General features: G+C 43.9%; 1 protein-coding gene across 11 annotated transcripts in view; it reads right to left on the reverse strand.

The window, feature by feature from the left end:
• Positions 1–20,050, reverse strand: part of LOC147013389 (uncharacterized) — a 74,683-nt gene that overhangs the window by 21,980 nt on the left and 32,653 nt on the right. For 6 of the 11 annotated variants that reach the window (XR_015051311.1, XR_015051313.1, XR_015051312.1 and 3 more), the window contains exon 4: positions 1,831–1,906. The exons of 2 other annotated variants lie outside the window; for them this stretch is intronic. Coding sequence is in view for 3 of the 9 variants with exons in the window: in XM_085855176.1 (XP_085711302.1) it covers positions 1,831–1,906 (76 nt within the window). In the remaining 6 variants the exon portion in view is untranslated. Of the gene's footprint in view, positions 1–1,830; positions 1,907–13,330; positions 13,655–20,050 lie in introns of all 11 variants that reach the window. 3 more of the 11 variants (XR_015051316.1, XR_015051317.1, XR_015051315.1) reach the window with 1 other exon arrangement.

The following is a 20,050-nucleotide window of genomic DNA, read 5'->3' on the forward strand; positions in this document are numbered from 1 at the left end:
ACATAATGGATGATACGAGTATATGGGCCATACTAACAGTGAGCCATAATAGTGGCGTGTTCGGTTAACAATGGTATTTTTGTTCAGAATGAGCACGCAAGGTGAAACTATGCGCTCCACTGAGTGCCGTTCTGGTTATTTTGTGTTTTTTTATAAACACATTTCACAAAATCACCATATGAGAAAAGTAGATGGGTAGAGAGACATTTTCTGTCTGACCTTTAAATAAAGGGAGTGATATTGGAGGCATGTTCTGTCTAACTTATAAATGTGAGTACATGGGTAGAGAGACATGGTCTGTTGAACGGACGATAAGTGATATCAAGCTTTTTAGTTGCATCAGTGTGTATAAATATCAAGATACAGTGCAGGGTAGAGTGTGAGGTTCAGAGAGGATTTGCTGGGTGTCAATGTCATGTTTGTGCACATCGAAAATAAAACGTTTCAAATAAAAATGTCTGATTTTAAATGTGGTGAAAATAACGTAAAATGATGTTTCATCAACAAGTTCAAAATCAAAGATGAAAATAGAATAATTAACTGGAACGGCACTCGGAAGAGCGCACACCTCCGCCAGGCTGAACAGTTTACGTTTTGTATCACACTGATAGGCCATATCAGGATCCGGACTTGACCCAAAATCTCATCGGCTTGTTCTTGTCACCTTCACCTACCCAACTAATCCACCAAGTTTTATCAAAAGCCGTCCACCACGTTTTGTCCAAATCCATCCAAAACTTTTTGAGATATCGTGCTACACATCGTTTTTGGTGCTATCTCTAAATGGTGAAGAATCACTTTAAAAAAATTTAATTATTGCATCCGGATCCGGTTCTTCACCAAAATCGAATAAATTCGTCCTTGTCAAACACTCAACCTATCCACCAAGTGTCGTCTGAATCCGTCAACAATGTTTTGAAATATCCTGCTCACAGACAAACAAACAAACAAACAGGAGTGAATACATAACCTTTGTCCACCTTCAGCGGTGGAGGTAATAAATCTAATGGTGATATAGTTAAGTTAAAAACTTAAAGATAGTTGTAAAGATGTTAAGTAAAAATAAGACTTTTAAAAGTGTGAAAGCACGGCACAGTTTATGGTGATGCACGGTAACAGCACAATAATAGCGTAGCACGGTTTCGGGTGATGCCGTGAAAGCAAATGCCCCAAGTCGAATGGTACTCACGGGGTCCCACGAGGTACCGAAGTGTTATTAACAATAAAGAACCTGAGTCGGAATGCTCGAGTTTTGCTCGTTTTATGAGATAATTTATGATGTTTCACCTTTTGAAGATTTTGCTTCATTAAACAGATCCGCTGGAAAGGGAAACAATTAACAAAACAATAATTTGATTCTTTTTCTTACTTAAGCCCCTATCTCTCCTCCCCCCCCCTCCACCCCTCCCCCCACCCTCACTCAATTCCCTCTCTCTCTCTCTCTCTCTCTCTCTCTCTCTCTCTCTCTCTCTCTCTCTCTCTCTCTCTCTTTCTCTCTCTCTCTGCCCCACCCCTCCCTCTCTCTAGCTCAACCCCTCCTTTTCCTCTTTCCTGGCTGCTGATCCGAATGGCCAGTGAATCGCTCAATCATTCAATTACAAAGGCCAATTAAATGTTTTCATTGGAATCATTGACTATTGGTAGAAATGTAAGTTTGCTTCAACAATGAGTACTCGTTGCTTGGATTGTCTACCTTGGTTGGATGAGTGGTTGTTGTCCAAGTGGTTATTGTTGAACATATACTTTGACAAATTGTATATGTGGTTGTTTCATTTTTTAATCGGTCTTAAAGTTATGTCAAAGTGTAGTGCAAATTTCTGGGCCACTCACGAATCGTTTTTCTCGATGGTGGCTGCCTTCCATGTCGTCCTGACGCTTCGTCAAACCTGTGTAGCTGATTTGGTCTCTGCAAAGCAGGCAACGCACTGCGCTTTTTCTTGTGGGGACGCCATTTGCATTAAGTGTGACGTCATGTGTCATGGGACGCCTTAAAATTAAACAAAGAAAGTCAAAAAAACTTTTATGAATGCTCTTTCACATGCAGCAAACCACATCAGTGTATAGCATTCATTGTCTCTGAAACTGTAATTTGTGAACATGGTGTATGTATGTATGTATGTATATGTACATGTATACATATAGTCAAATTTAACTCCTTTTCAGGATGCCAAATTTGTCCCATATTCTCAGTATTTTGGCACTTATCACGGTCGTGATGCCAATACCATGACGCCCCTAGCCTGTGCATACACAGTGCAACCTGAACACGTTCTATTAGCCATCTCGAGGATATTTAAACACTTCAAGCCTCATAGATTCAGGGGGCTTCTCCCCCTTACCCCAAGAGGGGCAGTGCCCCTTCACCCTGTAGAGGGAACTGTGGAGGCCCCCTTGACCCTTGCCTGAATGTCCCTTATTTTACTTTTTTCATGAGCTGGTCATCCTCAATTTCTCTCCCCTCCCATTCCTCCCCACTGTTCCTCCTATAACAGTCCCACCCCACCCTCCCCCCAAACTCTTGCATCAATTCCATGTACGTCTCAGTGCTGTGAATGTCCAACGATGAACGAAAAGTCCCTCCCATCGGCGAGATGCCGCACTATGATAAAACCCGCCCAAGGAAAATTTCTGCCTCTGGCCCAGAGCCAGCTTGCCTTGCAGGGCCTACGATTTAATCACATTTAAATCACATCGCAAGGAGATGGAGAAGGAAGGGGGGGGAGTACAGTTCCAGACGAGTAAACGCAAATAGTTAAAATATATGCACAGCTCTCAGGCAGGGCCATTAACCTGCACATGGCACGGTTGGGACCTTGGCTGATGAGCTTTTATAATCATTTGGTGGTACAGATGTTATGTGTAAAATGAGTGCTGCACATGGATACAACCCCATGCATGGTCTCTAACGGGACCACTTAAAGTGCCGCGGTAACTGACATGCTCGTTCTCACACCTGGTCTTCTTCTGTGTGAACGATTGTTTGTTTTTTTTAAGTTATTCGACATAAAGCTCATGTTCAGTTCATAAGAAACGCCGTATATGACGATATGCATGTGCATTGTGACGTCACCAATGTCTTGAAACACACAGCTAACCAGTAAGGTGTGACAGTCGTGGGGTGTTGCGGCTTTAAAGAAACTCGTGGAACGAACTTATAAGCATTTAGTCAGTCATAGACAACAATAGAGGTGATGCTGACGTCTTGGCTTGAAGTATATGGGACTACGGTTAATATTTTATGTTTTTCAAGGTGAGCGATCTCCACAAGGCATTTCCACGGACGACCACCTGAAAGCAACGGTGTGCTATTACCACAGGGACTTCTATACAAATATAGAAGTATGTATTTCAACTTAATGGCTTTAGCAGCAGGACAAACAAGAATGGCTGATGTGGAAAGAATCCCTGAAAGCTGAAGGACACCTTGAATACAAGGGTGCCAGAATTACAATAATCTTTACTGGCACAGATACTAGAGTGTAAAAGGATAAAGTTGTCAAACAAGTGATGACAAAAGAAAAGGAAGGAGAAGAAGAGGAAGAAAAAGAAGAAGAAGAAGAAAAAAAAGAAGGAGAAGGGAGAAGAAGAATAAGAAGAAGAAGGAAAAGTTAAAAGAGGAAATTTAAGCAACAAAGATAAATATGGTTTACATCCCTTGTCTATCATTACTCATTCGCTTAATGATTAGAAACAAATGAAATTCAAACCAATCTTATTTGATTCAGAAATATCAACCAATTCATCGACAGAATTAAGAGAACGAAATACCGAGTGATGTTCCTTTCATGGTGGTTTGTGACGCTTGCTTCGATATGTCTTTGTAACATCCTTCTTTTGTTTCTTTATTCCTCCCCTTCGCGTTTGCTTTCCTCTGTGGTTTTTACCCCTCAGCCCGAATTGGCTAAGGGGTATTGTCGTCATAGGCGTTGTTCGGCGGGCGTCCGGGCGTCAACTTTTGGTTTCCGTCAATTTTGAGAACGCCTTGTCCGATTAAATCCATTTTTGCAGTGTGTGTTGGGGTTGAGTAGAGGAAGGTTCCTTTCGAAAATGGGCGCGCTGCGATTTTCAATGTGGCCTCCATGGCAGCCATCTTGAAATTGGTTTCCGTCGATTTCGAGGAGAACGCCTTGTCCGATTAAATCCATTTTTGCAGGGTGTGTTGGGGTTGAGTAGAGGAAGGTTCCTTTCGAAAATGGGCGCGCTGCGATTTTCAGTGTGGCCTCCATGGTAGCCATCTTGAAGTTTGATTGATTTTCGATATGACGTCCAACGTGCTCTAACTGACCGCATCATCGTGATATCACTTCTTCCTTTTACAATGCATGGGCTGAGGGGTTACGCCCGCTTTGCGGAGCTATTTTTATTACTGTGGAAGAGTGAGGTGATGTTGAATGACGTAGTGACATGTGGGGCCACATTTGGACACAAGGAATGAAGGAAGAGGAAATGGAGGAGGAGAGCAAAGACACAGTAACCTGCAAGTAAGAGGGTTGAATTGGGTAGCGTTTATGTAGGTATAAAATATGATGGAGAGGGATAGCCCAGGGGGTTCATCACTTCTTCTTGCGTCTGGCAGCTTGGCTGCCGGGTACTACCCGGCGGGTAGCTATCATTTTGTTGGGGCACAGCTGTGCCACTGATGCTGTGCTCCTATACCAGTACACTGGTACTCATTTTGCCAACCTTATAAGGATGACAGGCTGAGTGTTCATTTAGCATCCAACAGGGCTCGAAATCAGGACCCTAAGATCCCAAGCCAGCCAACCAAACCACTAAGCTAACACCAAGCTTGGGGGGTTCATATAAGATGGTGGTACATCATCTGCTTGAAGTGGGAAGGGTGGGATCTCCTTGGACAGTGCTTTAACCAAAAGGGGAAATTGCATCATCTTAGAACTGTCTGAATGCGTATACATTGTTGTTCGGCTTAACTCATCTGTTGCTACACTGTTAGAGTGACAACACTGTTTGTAATCAGTGGAAAGTTGTAAGTTATTGTGTTTTTTATGTTCTTCCATGTTTTGGGGAACCAGGTAAGGCCAGGTGAGTGAGACTGGTGAAAGATTACAGGTACATGAGCTGGGAATATCCATTTATTCCTCCTATGGGGCTTGGAGAGAAAATGCGGAGCCTTTTTACAAGGTAGGCCAATGACTGGATGTGCGGATGAGCAAGGGTAATGAGCCCAGTTTTGTGGGTGGCACCATCCATCATCTGTGTCTGGAGGCTGCGATTGGCCAGCTCATTTCAGCTGAGGAACTGCGATCATAACAAATTGATGACCTTTTCCTTGGAAAGTAAAATTTCCTCTGAGGATGGGATCCTACCTTCTCCCAAGGTCTGATAAAGGTTCCCGGGACCCAGTGCCTGGCTCCGTGAATGGTATCCACCTTGCTCGCAGGTCCACGAGAACATTCCAGTCCCTGGTTCTCAGCTCGCCCTGGTCCCACTGGGGGAAAGTGGGGGAAAATTTTTTGTTGATGTCAGGTGACGCGAAAAGTTGCCCGGCAAATAGATGATACCCCTTTTGCGGAATCAGCCCAGGGTCTGCGATGACGTACTGGGGACACATGGAGCTTCACACAGGGGCCAGGTGGGATTCATGGATGGTGACCAACCTGTTTGCCGGACAGACATCCACGTTCCCCTCATCCAATAAAATCCACAGACTAAGTCGTCCATTTTACCCCGTCACATTATTTCTTCATGGACTGTTGGGCAAAAAAAATGTTCAAAGCAGGAAGAATATGGGGGTGGTTCACATTGCCGGTTGTGTTCTGAGGACAGGATCCCACCTGCCTCTGATGTCCTCGAGAAGGCCTTGGGTTCTGGGTACCGCCTCCACATTCACGGGTCCCTCTGGAGCAAAATGGACTACTTCATGGACCGTTTTCAAGGAGCGAAAGCAATGTGAAAAGTCGCCCAGCAAATAGATGGTACCTCTTCCATCGATTCCACACAATGGCAGCAAGAAGCCTATGGGGCCCCATAACTTCTTTGCAGATTCTAACAGGTGAAATCACGTCCCAGAAGAGGTATCAAGGTCCCAATTAGACTCCATGGACTGGATCCCACCTTTTCCCAGGGTCTGCGAAAAGGCAACTATGCACTTATCTGGCTTCATAGACTAAATCCAACCTCCATCCGGGGTCTGCAAATGGGTTCCAGGACCCTGATCAGGCTCCGTGGATGGGAGCTCCCTGCTCGCAGGGTGCGCAATGATGTCCCAAGGCCATAGTCGGGTTGCGTGGATGGGATCCGACTAGCTCACAGGGCTCAGAATAACTGTCTGGGCCCTGGTAGGGCTGCGCAAATGGGATCCCACCTTCTCCTATGGTGCACTAAGGGGTCCCAGGACCCAATGGCTCTGTGGACAGGATCCCCCGATAAGGTCCTGGGGCCCAGCAGATGGGATCCCACTTGCTCCAAAGGTCAGTGCAAAGGTCTCCATGCCCTAGTCGGGCTCTGCAGATGGAACCACACCTGCTCCCGGGGTCTGTCGACAAAGAGGTCCCCGGGCCCAAGTTGGGCTCCACAGTTGGCGTCCCATCTGCTTACCAGGTGACCTGCCAAGTCACCCCTCCACACAAAAAACTTTCACGAAGTGCCGAAATGGAACATTTAACGTTTTACCCCCAGATTGACTAATTTGCACCAGTAAGTCCAATTTGCTTTCATATTAACGAGAATGTAAGACCCGTCGCTTCGCTGACAGGAACACCAATCTTTGCTAATTGCTCAAAATGAAAAAGAAAAAGGTTGTTGTGAATGGAAAATAAAATTAGGCAGTGAATATAATACCGGCCTAGCTATACACTCAGGGAGCGAGGAGGGGGATAGCGTTCATGGGATATTCAGCACAGGCTTTTTAGATGCTGAATTCTGAATAATATACAACACACCAATTATGAATAAAGCAAGCATTTTCTGAATCTAATCGATATGAGAAACGGGATGAAATGAGACTCACCATTATTATAAGTGAGGAAGATGAAGGAAGAAGAGATTTTGTTTTCATGTGCAGTGCTTATGGAAAGTCTACACCCCTCTTTCAAAATTTTCACCTTTTGTTGCCTTATAGCCTGGGGTTAAATTACATTAAATCAGGCTTTTCCCGCCTTTATTTACACATCGTAACCCACATATTCCAAGTGAAAAACAAATTCTACAAATTTCAGAAAATTAATTTAAAATACAAAGTGAGAATATCTTGGTTGGATAAGTGTACGCCCCCCTTATAATAGCAATTGTAAATTAGCTCAGGTGTAACCGATCACCTTCAAAATCACAAACCAAGCTAATTGGCCTCCACCTGTGTTAACAGGTTAATTCTCGTCCTGCTTACAGGGGAATTCGCGCATTGCGTTCATCCAAGCCCATCCCTCGGTGTACTGCAGTAGGAGCAGAGGGTGATAGGCTCTAAGCAGAGGAGTTCGAACTGAAGGCCCGCTGGGCCAGTTACGTTGAGCGGTTGTACCAGGCTGATCCACCAGCTGTAGAATTGGACGTCAGGGGTGTTACAATCCCTGTTGCTGACCCTCCAATCAACTGTGGTCCACCTTCACTTGTGGAAACACAGGCTGCGGTGGACCGCTTGAAATGCGGTAAAGCTCCAGGGATCTGTGGCATCCATGCTGCACTTCTCAAGGCTGGTGGAAATGCTGCACTCGTGTCGTTGCATGCAGTTCTGTACTCTGCCTGGAACACAGGCATCATCCCAACTGACTGGAAGAGGGGCCTTGTTGTCCCTCGGATGGGCCAGGCATCTGCCTGGGGAATGGCCAGACGGAAGCCCCTGGAGTACCAGCGGAAAGTGGACGCAGCGACGCGCTGCTTTGGCGCATGCTCCCATACCTGACCTGACCTGTGTTAACCCTTGGAGCACAGTCAAAGCGTATGTGGAGCACAATCATAAAGAAGTGGAAAGCGTATGGTACCACCAAGACCCTGCCTAGATCAAGCTGCCCCTCCAAACTGGATGGCCAAGCAAGGAGGAAACTGATCAGAGAGGCCACCAAGAGGCCAATGGCAACTTTGAAAGCTACATGCCTTTATGGTAAAGACTGTGTGCATGTGACAACAATATCTCAAGCACTCCACAAGTCTGGCCTGTATGGCAGGGTGGAAAGAAGGAAGCCATTACTCAAAAAAGCCTACCTTGGGTCCCATTTGAGGTATGCAAAAAAACTACTCCAGAGATTCTGAAGCAATGTGGCAAAGCGTTTTGTGGTCTGATGAAACCAGGATGGAACTTTTTGGCCTAAATCCTTCGATTGGTACAGAGCATCAGTGCTGCTGAAGCCTAGATGCAAAATGTTATGTTTGGTGGAAACCCAACACAGCACATCACCCAAAGAACACCATCCCTCCTGTGAAGCATGGTGGTGGCAGCATCATGTTATGGGGATGTTTATCATCAGGAAGGACTGGGGAACCTGACAGGACAGAAGCAAAAATGAATAGAGCAAAATATAGAAAAATCCTTGAGGAAAACCTGTCTCCCTCTGCAAGAAAGTTGAAATTGGAACGGAAGTTCACCTTTCAGCATGGCAACGACCCGAAGCACACAGCCAAACCCACACTGGGGTGGTGAAGGAACAAAAAGATAAATGTTCGTGAGTGGCCCGGTCAGAGCCACGACTTAAATCCAATGGAAATTCTGTGGCATGACTTGAAGATTGCTGTCCATCAATGCCCTCATGTGACTTGACTGAGATTGAAGTTTTGTGCAGAAGAAAGGGAAAATATTTCCCACTCAAGGTGTGCAAAGTTGGTAGAGACTGATCCCAAGAGACACACAGCTGTAATTGCTGCCAAAGGCACTTCCACCACATATTTACTCAGGGGGGTGGACACTTATCCAAGCAGGATATTCTAGTTTTCTATTTTTAATTAATTTTCTGGAATTTGTAGAATTTGTTTTTCACTTGGAAGTTGTGGGTTACGATGTATAAATCAAGGTGGAAAAAAGTTTGATTTAATGCAATTCAATTCCTGGTTATAAGGCAATTAAAGGTGAAAATTTTTAAAGGGGATGTAGACTTTCTCTAAGCACTGTAAATTAACCGCCTAACGCACTGCTGCATGTGTGTATGTGCAGCACGTGATACACTGTGTGGACGTATGCATGTACGTGCATGACGCACTGCCGATTGTGTATTGTCGTATCCGCTATAGGACAATTGTTGACGGTCGCACGCAGGCACGCTGAGACCAAGCTACTTTTATATTATCCATTATCTATAAAAGTAACATTTGATTTTGAAAACTACAAGACACACCCCTCAGAATATTTGCTGAATCCATCAATGAACGCTTTCCTGACACAGGGAATGCAACTGAGTTCACACAGACTTTGGGACCTGGGAGGATGACTGAGAGAATCAGGTAATGTGATGCAACCAGCATCACAGATCTAGGTGAGTTCAGGGCTGAGAAAGTTCATGCTCGCCTCAATCTGTCAAAACTCACCCGACACACAACTTATACAGGGGGGGGGGGATCGATAAACCACAATGGCACCAGCACATGTCTGAAGCAGTCCGACCAATTTCCCCTTTTCACCAGCAAGTACAATTTGCATTGGTATAAAATAATAAAATATACTTTTGATAAATGAAATGACACAGCATATACCAAATATACCATATCAAGATACCACAGCATATACCATATCAAGACAACACGACTTGAGAAAGATAATTGTACCAAATCACCTTTATTACCTCCACCACAGAAGGTGAAGGAGGTTATGTTTTCACCCCTTTCTGTCTGTTTGTTTATCTGTTTGTTTGTTTGTGTGCAAAATATCTCAAAAAGTTGTGGACGGATCCGGATGAAACTTGGTGGACATGTTGGGTGTTTGGCAAGGACAAATTGCTTCGATTTTGGTGAAATCCGAATCCAGATCTTGATACGAGAATTATTTTATGTATAAAGTGATTCTTCACCATTTTGTAGGACCAAAAACGATATAGAACTGTATAGCATGATATTTCAAAAATGTATTGGGCCCGATATGTTCTCGCGGGTCAGGCATTACGGGGTGGAGGTATGCGCTCTACCGAGTTTTCCTCCAGTCTCGGTAAGTGTTCCTTGTAGCTGACATGCCTCGTGGTATCAGTAATAGGTATACAATAAAATTCCTAAAGAAAAATGCGTAAAGCATTTGCAACACCTTCACTCAACCCCTCCCCCTCCCCCCCAAGCTCCCACTATAAATACTGTACAAGCATCCTCGAGGTGGCCACCCCAGAGTACTCAATTGTAAACAATCCATTAAAAACCCTCTCGCTATTAAATGCTAATGCCTACGTGACAGGGTACTTAGCAGCAAAGTACGAAATGTCCATTGACTTAGTACAAATTAGGATAGCACAATGCTGCATGGTTTCTTTGAAGTAGCTCACAATGTACAAAAAAAAAACAAAAGGAAATTTTAAGTTTCTTTAAAAGCCAATTAAAAATTAATGTACCATCCTCGAGAGGTCCTTACCACCAACATATTCACACCTTCGTGTGGTGAGACAGGTCATCGAGGGCGATTCCCCTCGTGTTATACAAGAGCTATCAAACAAGACATGGAGAAGACGTGTTTCAAGAAGTCCTCTCTGATCAAACAGATTTTGGCTGAGTATATGCAATAGGTATATCGCCCTCCGGTGGAGAATGTGACATTACATGCAAGCTTCAGGCACGTCACAAAGAACAGATGGAGAAGAGTTTTCAATGAGTGCGCGAGCACTCGAAGTTGGGATGGCATGGAAAAAAATGTCGGCCCCACTCGCTACATACACAATTAAACTTAGAGTATCTTCTCTAAAAAGTCACTTAGGCTACACATGAGAGCCTACCTGGTCTGCTCACTTGATTGTCGAGGCAGGGATTACTTTTCAGTACTCGAGACAATTGCAAAAGCTTAAAAAAAAATTTTTTAAGCAAAAAAACGACATCAGTCAAAACCGGCAAATCTTCTCGTTCATAATAATAATAATAATAATAATAAGTCTGAAGACGAGCGGTATTTGACAATGTAGATTGTTTCAGAAGTCAAGGATGAGACAATGTGATAATTTTTGACCAAGTTATAAAAATGATCAACATGATGTGGTACGAGTGACAGGTTATTAGCTGCAAAATGTCGAAAACCCGGTTTCGTTCAACAACTTTCAAAATTTGACCTTTGCATAACCTTTAAAGGTCACAAAACAATGTTGTGGACATTAAAATAAGGAAACAGGATTCGTGCTATAGCTTATTGGAGTTAGTTCATCGAAGAAGGTCGAAAACCCGGTTCGATTCCCACAACTTTGAAAATTTGACCTTTGTGGCCTTTAGAGGTCAAAGGTCAAGGATTATGACCTTTGGTGCAAAACTTCCTCTGGAACATTCCAGGAACAATACAACATCATATAGGCTATATGGAATTTCACACTCCTCAGATTATTATCCATACTTTGATGAAATCAGCGTAAAAACAAACTTGAAGGGGGCGCCACGGGCAAGGTGTTCGAGATAGAGCAAAATGGTTTCAAGACTTTAGGTGGGGAATGACCTTAAGATTATGCAAAAAAAATATTGTCATCCGAGCTCTCAAAGTTTGGGCGGTCATATGATTTTTACGTCAAAATTCGCAATTTTCTAAGTTTTTGACCTTGTGACCTTGACCTTGGGACGGAAATGAAAAATCGGACAACGACAAGTTTTAGATAACTCATTTTGCTATTCAAATACTGAAGAACCCATTCCATTCAGTAAATTCCGGAGGAGAAGATAGATTTTTAATCTGACTACCCCCTAAAATGGCTATTTTTGGGGCGTGGCTCCGCCCACAATGGGCGTAGCCACGCCCTCATCCAAGAAAACACAACTCGACATTGATATCGAACACATAACCAAGTTTCATCAAGATCGGATCAAAGTCCACGGAGTTATGCTCTGGACAGACACACAGACAGAACGAATATAGTGGTCACTGGCTGGCACTCGTGAACCAATAATGTTGTTGTTGTTCGTCTTTCGGCTGCTCCCTTTAGGGGTCGCCACAGCGGATCATCCGTGATGATCCGAATACTGATTTGGCACAGGTTTTACGCCGGATACCCTTCCTGACGCAACCCTGGTCGCCTCTCACGACACAGGGATAAGGATTGGGTTTCGCAATGATTCCGGGCTGCCCTACACCCTCTCATAGCACGGCCCAGTGCAGAGCACCAGTCCTCAAGCGATCCTCCAAGTAGCCGGATTACAGGCGCACACCACTACGCCCGGTCACTCGGGAACCAATAATAATTATAATAATAATCTTCAGAAATCCTATTTCTGAGATGCTTCTCTCAATTGCAATGACTGGTCCCATCCGACAGAATTTTACTTGGTGCAGCATTCTTTGCTATATAAATTTTAATTGCTTGAAAGGATTCCATGAAAAGTATGGAAAACTGCATTCCTTTGAGAAGGAATTGACCCTATGCACTAAGCGAGTGACGTCACAGCGGAAGGTAAGGCCATATTGAGTGGCAAAAAATCATGGCTACCACGCACGTGTCACACGAACTTCTGGGCTATTTCCATGGATTAGATGATATTTCTAAGAAGAGGTAGTGCAAAAAACTGAAGCTGTGTGGTCTTCGTGAAGATCCTTATATTATTTCAAAGGATAAATGGACAACAGAAAATAAATTTTGGCCTCAAATCGTTTTCCCTGACATCTATGTTTACCTTGTTGAAACTCCGAGTCCTTACACTCAAGCCAGCCTGAAAGCCTTCAAGAGTATGGATGCTTACTCATATTATGTCGCAGTGTTTGTTAGTGACATAATCTCGACGAAAGCTGACAATAACTGTATTATCGTGAGGGCAAAGGTAATATAAGCCTGTTTTCTTTCATTTCACTATTATTGTATTCGTGTGTTGCTCGTTTTGTTCAGCAACCAGCGTCACTTTTTTTTAACCTGACTGCTGCCACAAGTTAATTTCAAGTGAAGCTCTTGTCTAAATGCTAAGTTTGTAGAAAACCTTCGTTCGTCAGTTTGCTTACAAATACATGATATTTTTCCATGGCAAACATACGGTGTCATGCCACGCTGCTGTGGATATTTCCAAGTGCTAGTTTTTTATGTATTATACATATCTATGTGACTTTCTGAAGTGAAACAACTCAGAACTGTGCGCGTTAGACAGCTGTTAGAAAGGCGTTCTAACCTATCTCATTCTGTCAATAAAACAAGGGATATAATGCATTTTAATGATACAAATCAGACAATATTTTGTAACCACCAGCTATTTAATACCAACTACTGAAATAACGTATCAGAAATTAGTTACATACCAGAGACAAAATGAAGGCGACACAACCGGTCATGTTCGCCAGGTCGCCATTTTTCTCTTCTCAGAACCGATATCCAAAGATTTCGTTGGTCTACTTCGGCGGGAAAGCGGTAAAACTGCATCCAGAGCCTTTAGTATATCGATGAGTACATCCCGGGGCACAACAACTCTTACCCATTTGCAGAAAAAAAAAAATCACTTGCTTGGAAATAACGGTGTAGTTGAGGTGGAGACTATCGGTTGTTATGGACGCGGTAATACTTTCTTGCCACTCAATATGGCGGAGCTGCCACAGTCACAGTGACCGGTGCCACGGTGACGTCATCTGAATAAGGGCAATAGGAAGGGTGAGTGGGTGGGACAACGACTGTCAATCAGCCTGTGGGGCAGGGCCGTTCGACACATTTGCCAAATCAGACCGATATGGGTGTGGTTAATGGTGGAATATGATCAGGCAAGTGGTGACAGCAACAATACACACATATTTCTTTAAAGTATGTCCGACTTAGAATGTGAGATCATCTACAAAATATGTACAACTTCATTTGTAAATCCGTCGTAGAAACTCCGTGCATTTCCTTTTTTCTAAACAAAAAAAAATAAAAAAGAGAAATAAATAAACAAGAAATAAAAACTTTTTTGAATGCAAAAGGATGTAGGGGTGTTACTCCAAAAAATACAGAAACAAGTTTGGGATGATCACACTAAATGATCATGGGAAACCACCCATAAATCTTACTTTGAACAAGGGTTGTCCTGAGAAGGCACTAAGTGTGTGTGTGCGTGTGTGTGTGTGTGTGTGTGTGTGTGTGTGTGTGTGTGTGTGTGTGTGTGCGCGCGCGCGTGTGTGTGTGTGTGTGTGTGTGTGTGTGTGTGTGTGTGTGTGTGTGTGTGTGTGTGTGTGTGTGTGTGTGTGTGTGTGTGTGTTTCAATATAACAATGCTGTTTCTAGGGACACGCATCATTCAAAGAAGGATGTGGGGATGATTTCACATGATCATTTCTTGTGACCATCCCGACCTTATTTCCATACTTTCTGGAGTCACATCCCAACATCCTTTTGTATTTTAACAAGCTCAAATGAGCTAAGATCCTCGTCCTCTTAATGGTGACGTCATAAAAACGAAAATGACGTCATTGTGATGTATCAGGTTTGCGATAAATTATCTGTGCTAATGCCCGGCTTGATTCCCGCAAACAAAATTCAAACAGCTTGCCTAGTTTCAGAGATAATGGTATAGGCGATTGTCATTAGCGGCGATATTATGGTCAACTTTTTTTCTAGGAAGAATTTCCAAAATCGGAGATGGTTACTGCCTGCGCGTGGGCTTTCTGCATATTCATGGCAAGTTTCACGAAGATCCGATGAAAACTCTGGGTTGTGAAACAAAAAAATGTCAAAAAATAGGAATGACGTCATAAAAATTGATATGACGTCATAGTGATGTATCATATGTGCGTTAATTCATCTCTGCTAATGCCCTGTTCGATTCCCACAAACAGAATTCAAAAAGTTTGCCCAGTTTCGGAGATAATTTTTTTTAGGCGATTTCCATTAGCGGAGATATTTTGACGTCATAACTTTTTTTCTAGGAGGAATTTTCAAAATCGGAGATGGTTACTGTCTGCGCAGGGTATTTTTACATATATATGCCAAGTTTCAGGGAGTTTCGATGAAAACTGTAGGCTGTGAAACAAAAAAGTCCACAAGAAGAAGATTAAGAACAACAACGTGAGTAAGACTTAGAGATCCTCCACGAGGATATAAAAATGTTTTTATTAATTGGCAATATTCATGTTCACTCAACAGCCTTGAGCTGGGAAAAATATAAGTATATCACCCTCTGGTGGATAATTTTGCATTGCACGTAAGATCAAAGCAACGCCAGAACGATCTTCATGATCCAAGGACTGCATTTACAATGTCTGCCAATAGTGTTGCAAGTCGAAGGGAAAAACGGAATCTCTTTACATTTCAGCTCAAAAATAAGAAATTGTGTGATATATCTGGAACGGTTGTGTCGAACAACTATCTCAAACAGTTGTATAAACGTGGAGTAGCCGATGGATAATGACATCAAAATAATTCCGATGAGAAATGTGCAGCTTGGACAAAAGAATCACAAAGAAGAAGAGAACACGAGAAAACGTTCGCGACACATTCACAAAGAATACGCACGAACATTTGTGGTGCAACATAAGTGTGTGCAGTTCATGCGTCTTGTGCACAAGTGCGTCTATTTCATCAAATAGCATGTATATGGCCTGTCCACCATGCAGCGGGAGATGGGGTTTTGTAATCGGTGTGTGTGTGTGTGTGTGTGTGTGTGTGTGTGTGTGTGTGTGTGTGTGTGTGTGTGTGTGTGTGTGTGTGTGTGTGTGTGTGTATCCAGGCCATAACTTTTTCTAATAAAATTTTCAACAAACCCTTATTATAAGAATATGGAAAAGACTCATTAATAATTGGGTCACAATGTCAAAGGGCAAAGTCACATTAAGTACAAATGGTTCTTACCAGCCGGTCTGCCGCGCAGCGTGACACGGACGGTTTTGTAATCGCTTCCGTGATTCTTTATTTGCAATGTGAACTTTTATCATAAAAATTTTCAACAAACTTTTGTGACGAGAATATGGAAAACACTGTTATGGGTTTGTGGGCCGGGTCACGAATGACCTCTATCGGACTCACTTCGCGACCTTTGACCTTGAATCCGACGGGCCGCAGATAACTATGCGGCACGACGCGTCGCTAAGCAACCGCAGACGCCGTCTGAAACAACTAATACTGGTAGGGTCCCCGCATACAAATACCACGTTACCTCCCCCGTGAATGTTACCCCAGGTAAGGTCTGTGCTCTCAACATTTCCACTCTTTATTGTTCTCCGACGGCCGAACGGTTTACCATCAGCAGAAACGTTGGCTACCGTCTGCCGTAGCGAACCGGTGGGGTGAATAATTCCTGTCTATTAATTACATACTATTCCAACCAATGGAAAAAGTCACTCAAGCAAGTTTGAAATTGCAGGTTTTTGTTGAAATTATAGTACATATTTACAAGGATGCATGTCCCACAGAGAAGATCTTAACCCAAGGCTCTCAAAGCTTCTTCGACATCTGACCCCCAACATTAAACATGGCTATAGATACCTCAGACATCCAGGAAATTAGACAAGCAAGATTGACAGACAAGCCGGTAGGCGACATGGGTGGTCGCTATATAATTGCATACCAGTCAAACAGTTTTTGACGGATTGGGCTGAAAATATTTGAAAAAGAAGTTGATTATAGTGCGCATAAAAGCGCGAAAGCCGATTTTTGATTTTCTATTTTTTTTTTTTTTGGGGATTTTTCAAAAATTTCAAAGTCCCGTTGCTCGGCGACGGTAGTGTCCATAGCAACGGTGCTCAAAAGCATACAACATGATCCTGGTATGAACCTACCAGTCAAGTTTCATCAAAATCGGTTGACTCCTCTGGCCTCCAGAGCTGTCCATTACATACATAGACAGACAGACGGAAAACCTGAGAATAACGGTAGTCTAGCGACCACCCAATAGAAGGGAGAGAATTCGGTGGTGTATGTTATTGGACCCCGGCCTCACCCAAATTCTTTCATTGTTCTCCCCAAATTCTCGTGTCTCTGTCTCTGTCTGTCTCTGTCTGTCTCTCTGTCTGTCTCTCTGTCTGTCTCTCTGTCTGTCTCTCTGTCTGTCTCTCTGTCTGTCTCTCTCTCTCTCTCTCTCTCTCTTTCTCTCTCTCTCTCTCTCTCTCTCTCTCTCTCTCTCTCTCTCTCTCTCTCTCGTTCCAGGATTCAAAATGTGAACTCTGGACCTCAACACTCTGCTTTCTGCACACTGACTTCAGAACTCTGCACTCAGCTAGGGAATTCTCCTCTCTGCTCTTCGAAACTAACAGCCTGAACTTTTATTGCCTTTCTTCCAGCCTACACTGACATCCACCTTTTGGCATCCTGCCACACTGATTGTTTGGCACATTGCGATCCAGCCATCGTGATTGGTTCCAGGGACGCGATGGGTGGGGCTGCTGGAATGTCACTTGCAGCGCTGGCGGCTCGATGGCACGGCAAGCACAACACTGCATGCGCTGTAAATGCCACAATGATGATTGAAGCGCTGGAATAGGCAATTAAACAGTCAAAGCACCACTGAGATGGATTGTTTTGACAAGTGCTTTGAGAATGTGGTTTGAAATGGATGTTTGAGAGTATGGTTTGAGCATGGAGTTAGAGAGTGAGTGTTTGAGAATGAATGTTTAAGTACGGAGTTGGGAAGTAAGCGTTTGAGAATGAGGAAGAGCAGAAAGTTGGTATAGTGAGTGTTTGAGAATGAGGAAGAGCACAAAGGGGGATGATTGTAACTATATTCACAATGCATCTTCCCCCTTCTACTGATACAAGGCAGAGGGAGTATGTTAGCTGAACACAACTGCTCTGGGGATAACTACGCTCGGGATTCCTTTTGTGTTGAATGTAACTCTCACTGTTTTCCAAAATCGCAACAATACTAATTAACAATTGCATCAAAAGGGTAAAGTTACAGGAAGTACAAAAAGGCCTTACCAGCTCGCTCACCACCCGTCAGGGTGAGACGGCTGGGTTTTCTCATCGCTTCTGTGTTTCCTTAATCATTTTCCATTTAAGCTTCAGTGTATCTGTCCAGGCCGCAACGCTTTTACCATTTGAGCTTTTGTGATGAAATTTTCAATAAACCTTTGTTATGAGAATATGGAGAACATGAATTAATAAATTTTACATATTTTTCATAGCTGTTGTTCCCGGTGTGTACCCCGGTCAGAATAGGTACACCGTATCCCTGCGTGTCGTAAAAGGCGACTAAAAGGGTTGGCGTCAGGAAGGGCATCCGGCCATAAAAACATCGCCTCAAAAGGAAACCATGATGAGTACAACTGATGGGCAGGGTACAGCCCGAAGTACCCTGTGGGGGTCCTCACCCTCTCTCGTTAAAACTCAAGGTGGGGAACCCGATCGAAACAAGGGAGGAAATTTTTCCATTTATGATGACCAATCGTCTGATGCCCCACGTGGAGATCGGTTTCTGAGGTTTGGTACATGGAATGTAGGGACAATGACAGGGAGATCTGGAGAAGTGGTTGAAACATTGGTCAGAAGAAGAGTGGACATATGTTGTGTGCAGGAGACACGGTGGAAGGGAAGTGGTGTGAGAATGGTGAAGGGAAGGCAGGGGCAGAAGTACAAGTTTATGTGGCAAGGGTGCCTGGAAGGCATGCATGGTGTTGGTGTAATGTTTTCTGAGGAGTTTGTAGACAGTGTAGTGAGTGTGACTCGAGTGAGTGAAAGGTTGATGATGGTGAGAATCGTGATCGGAAAGCTCTTGGTGAACGTCATCTCGGGATATGCCCCGCAGGTCGGTCGAAGCGATGAAGAGAAGAACATGTTCTGGTGTGCGATGGAGAAGTTGATGGAAAATGTGAAAGATGAGGAAGTTGATGTGGTTGGAGGAGACTTGAATGGACATGTGGGAAGGAGTCCAGACTGTTTTGAGGGAGTCCATGGGGGTTATGGATATGGTGTGAGAAATGGAGAAGGTGAAAGGATCTTGGAGTTTGATGATGGAGCTGATTTGTTGCTCTGTAATACTCAATTCCAGAAAGCGGATAATAAGCTTATTACATACACGTCAGGTGGGTTGACGACAACCATTGACTACCTGATGGTGCCTCAGCGAGATAGGGGAAACCTCCGGGACACAAAGGTGATCCCAGGGGAGGAGACTGTTTCGCAGCACCACCTGGTTGTCTGCGATATAAGGGTGAAAGGTGCGCGGAGAATTTGGTGGGTGAAGTACCAACCGAGGATGAAGGTGTGGAGGTTGAAAGAGGCGACAGTGAAGGAAGCATTAAGAGAGAGGCTGAGTATGGTTGAAGATGATGTGGTTGAGCTTGAAAGTGGTTGGATGTCAATGAAAGATAGTCTATTGGGAGCCATTGGTGAGGTATGTGGATGGACAAAAGGACCACCGAGGCACTCGGAAACATGGTGGTGGGGTGATGAAGTTGGAAAGACGATTGAAGAGAAGAGGAAGAAGTTCAAGGAATGGCAAAAGGCAAAGGATACGGTGGAAGAAGAGGCAGCACATGAAAGTTATAAGGAAGCCAAGAAGGCTGCAAAGAAAGAGGTTGCAAAGGCCAAGGAGGCCCATAGGAAAATGTTTGGAGAACGCTTGGATTCGGAGGAGGGTAAGAGAGCGGTATTCAGGATTGCAAAGCAGATAGCGAGAGAGAGATTTGATGTGACGGGGGTGAGTTGCTTGAAGGATGAAGTGGGACAAATCGTTGTGGATTCAGATGGAATTAAAGGAAGATGGAAGAGATATATGGAAAGGCTGTTGAATGTAGAAAATGAATGGGATAGCAACATCGAGAGTAACCCGGTTTTAGGACCAGCAGAGAAGATAACTGAGAAGGAAGTTGAGGAAGCTATAAGAGCAATGAAGAGTAGAAAAGCAGGAGGGCCGACGGGAGTTGTGGGAGATATGTTGAAGGCAGCGGGAAGTTGGGGTGTGAAGAGAATGACAGAGATCTGTAATCTGGTGGTGAAAGAAGGCCGCATTCCAGTGGATGGAAACCGAGTACCCTCGTCCCTCTGTACAAGGGGAAAGGTGACCCTCTGGACTGTGGCTCCTATAGAGCAATAAAGTTATCGGAGCATGGAATGAAGGTA

Source organism: Eptatretus burgeri, chromosome 14 (assembly GCF_056783735.1).
Source record: "Eptatretus burgeri isolate ZD-2024b chromosome 14, Ebu_testis_v1, whole genome shotgun sequence".
NCBI classification, from domain to species: Eukaryota; Metazoa; Chordata; class Myxini; order Myxiniformes; family Myxinidae; genus Eptatretus; species Eptatretus burgeri.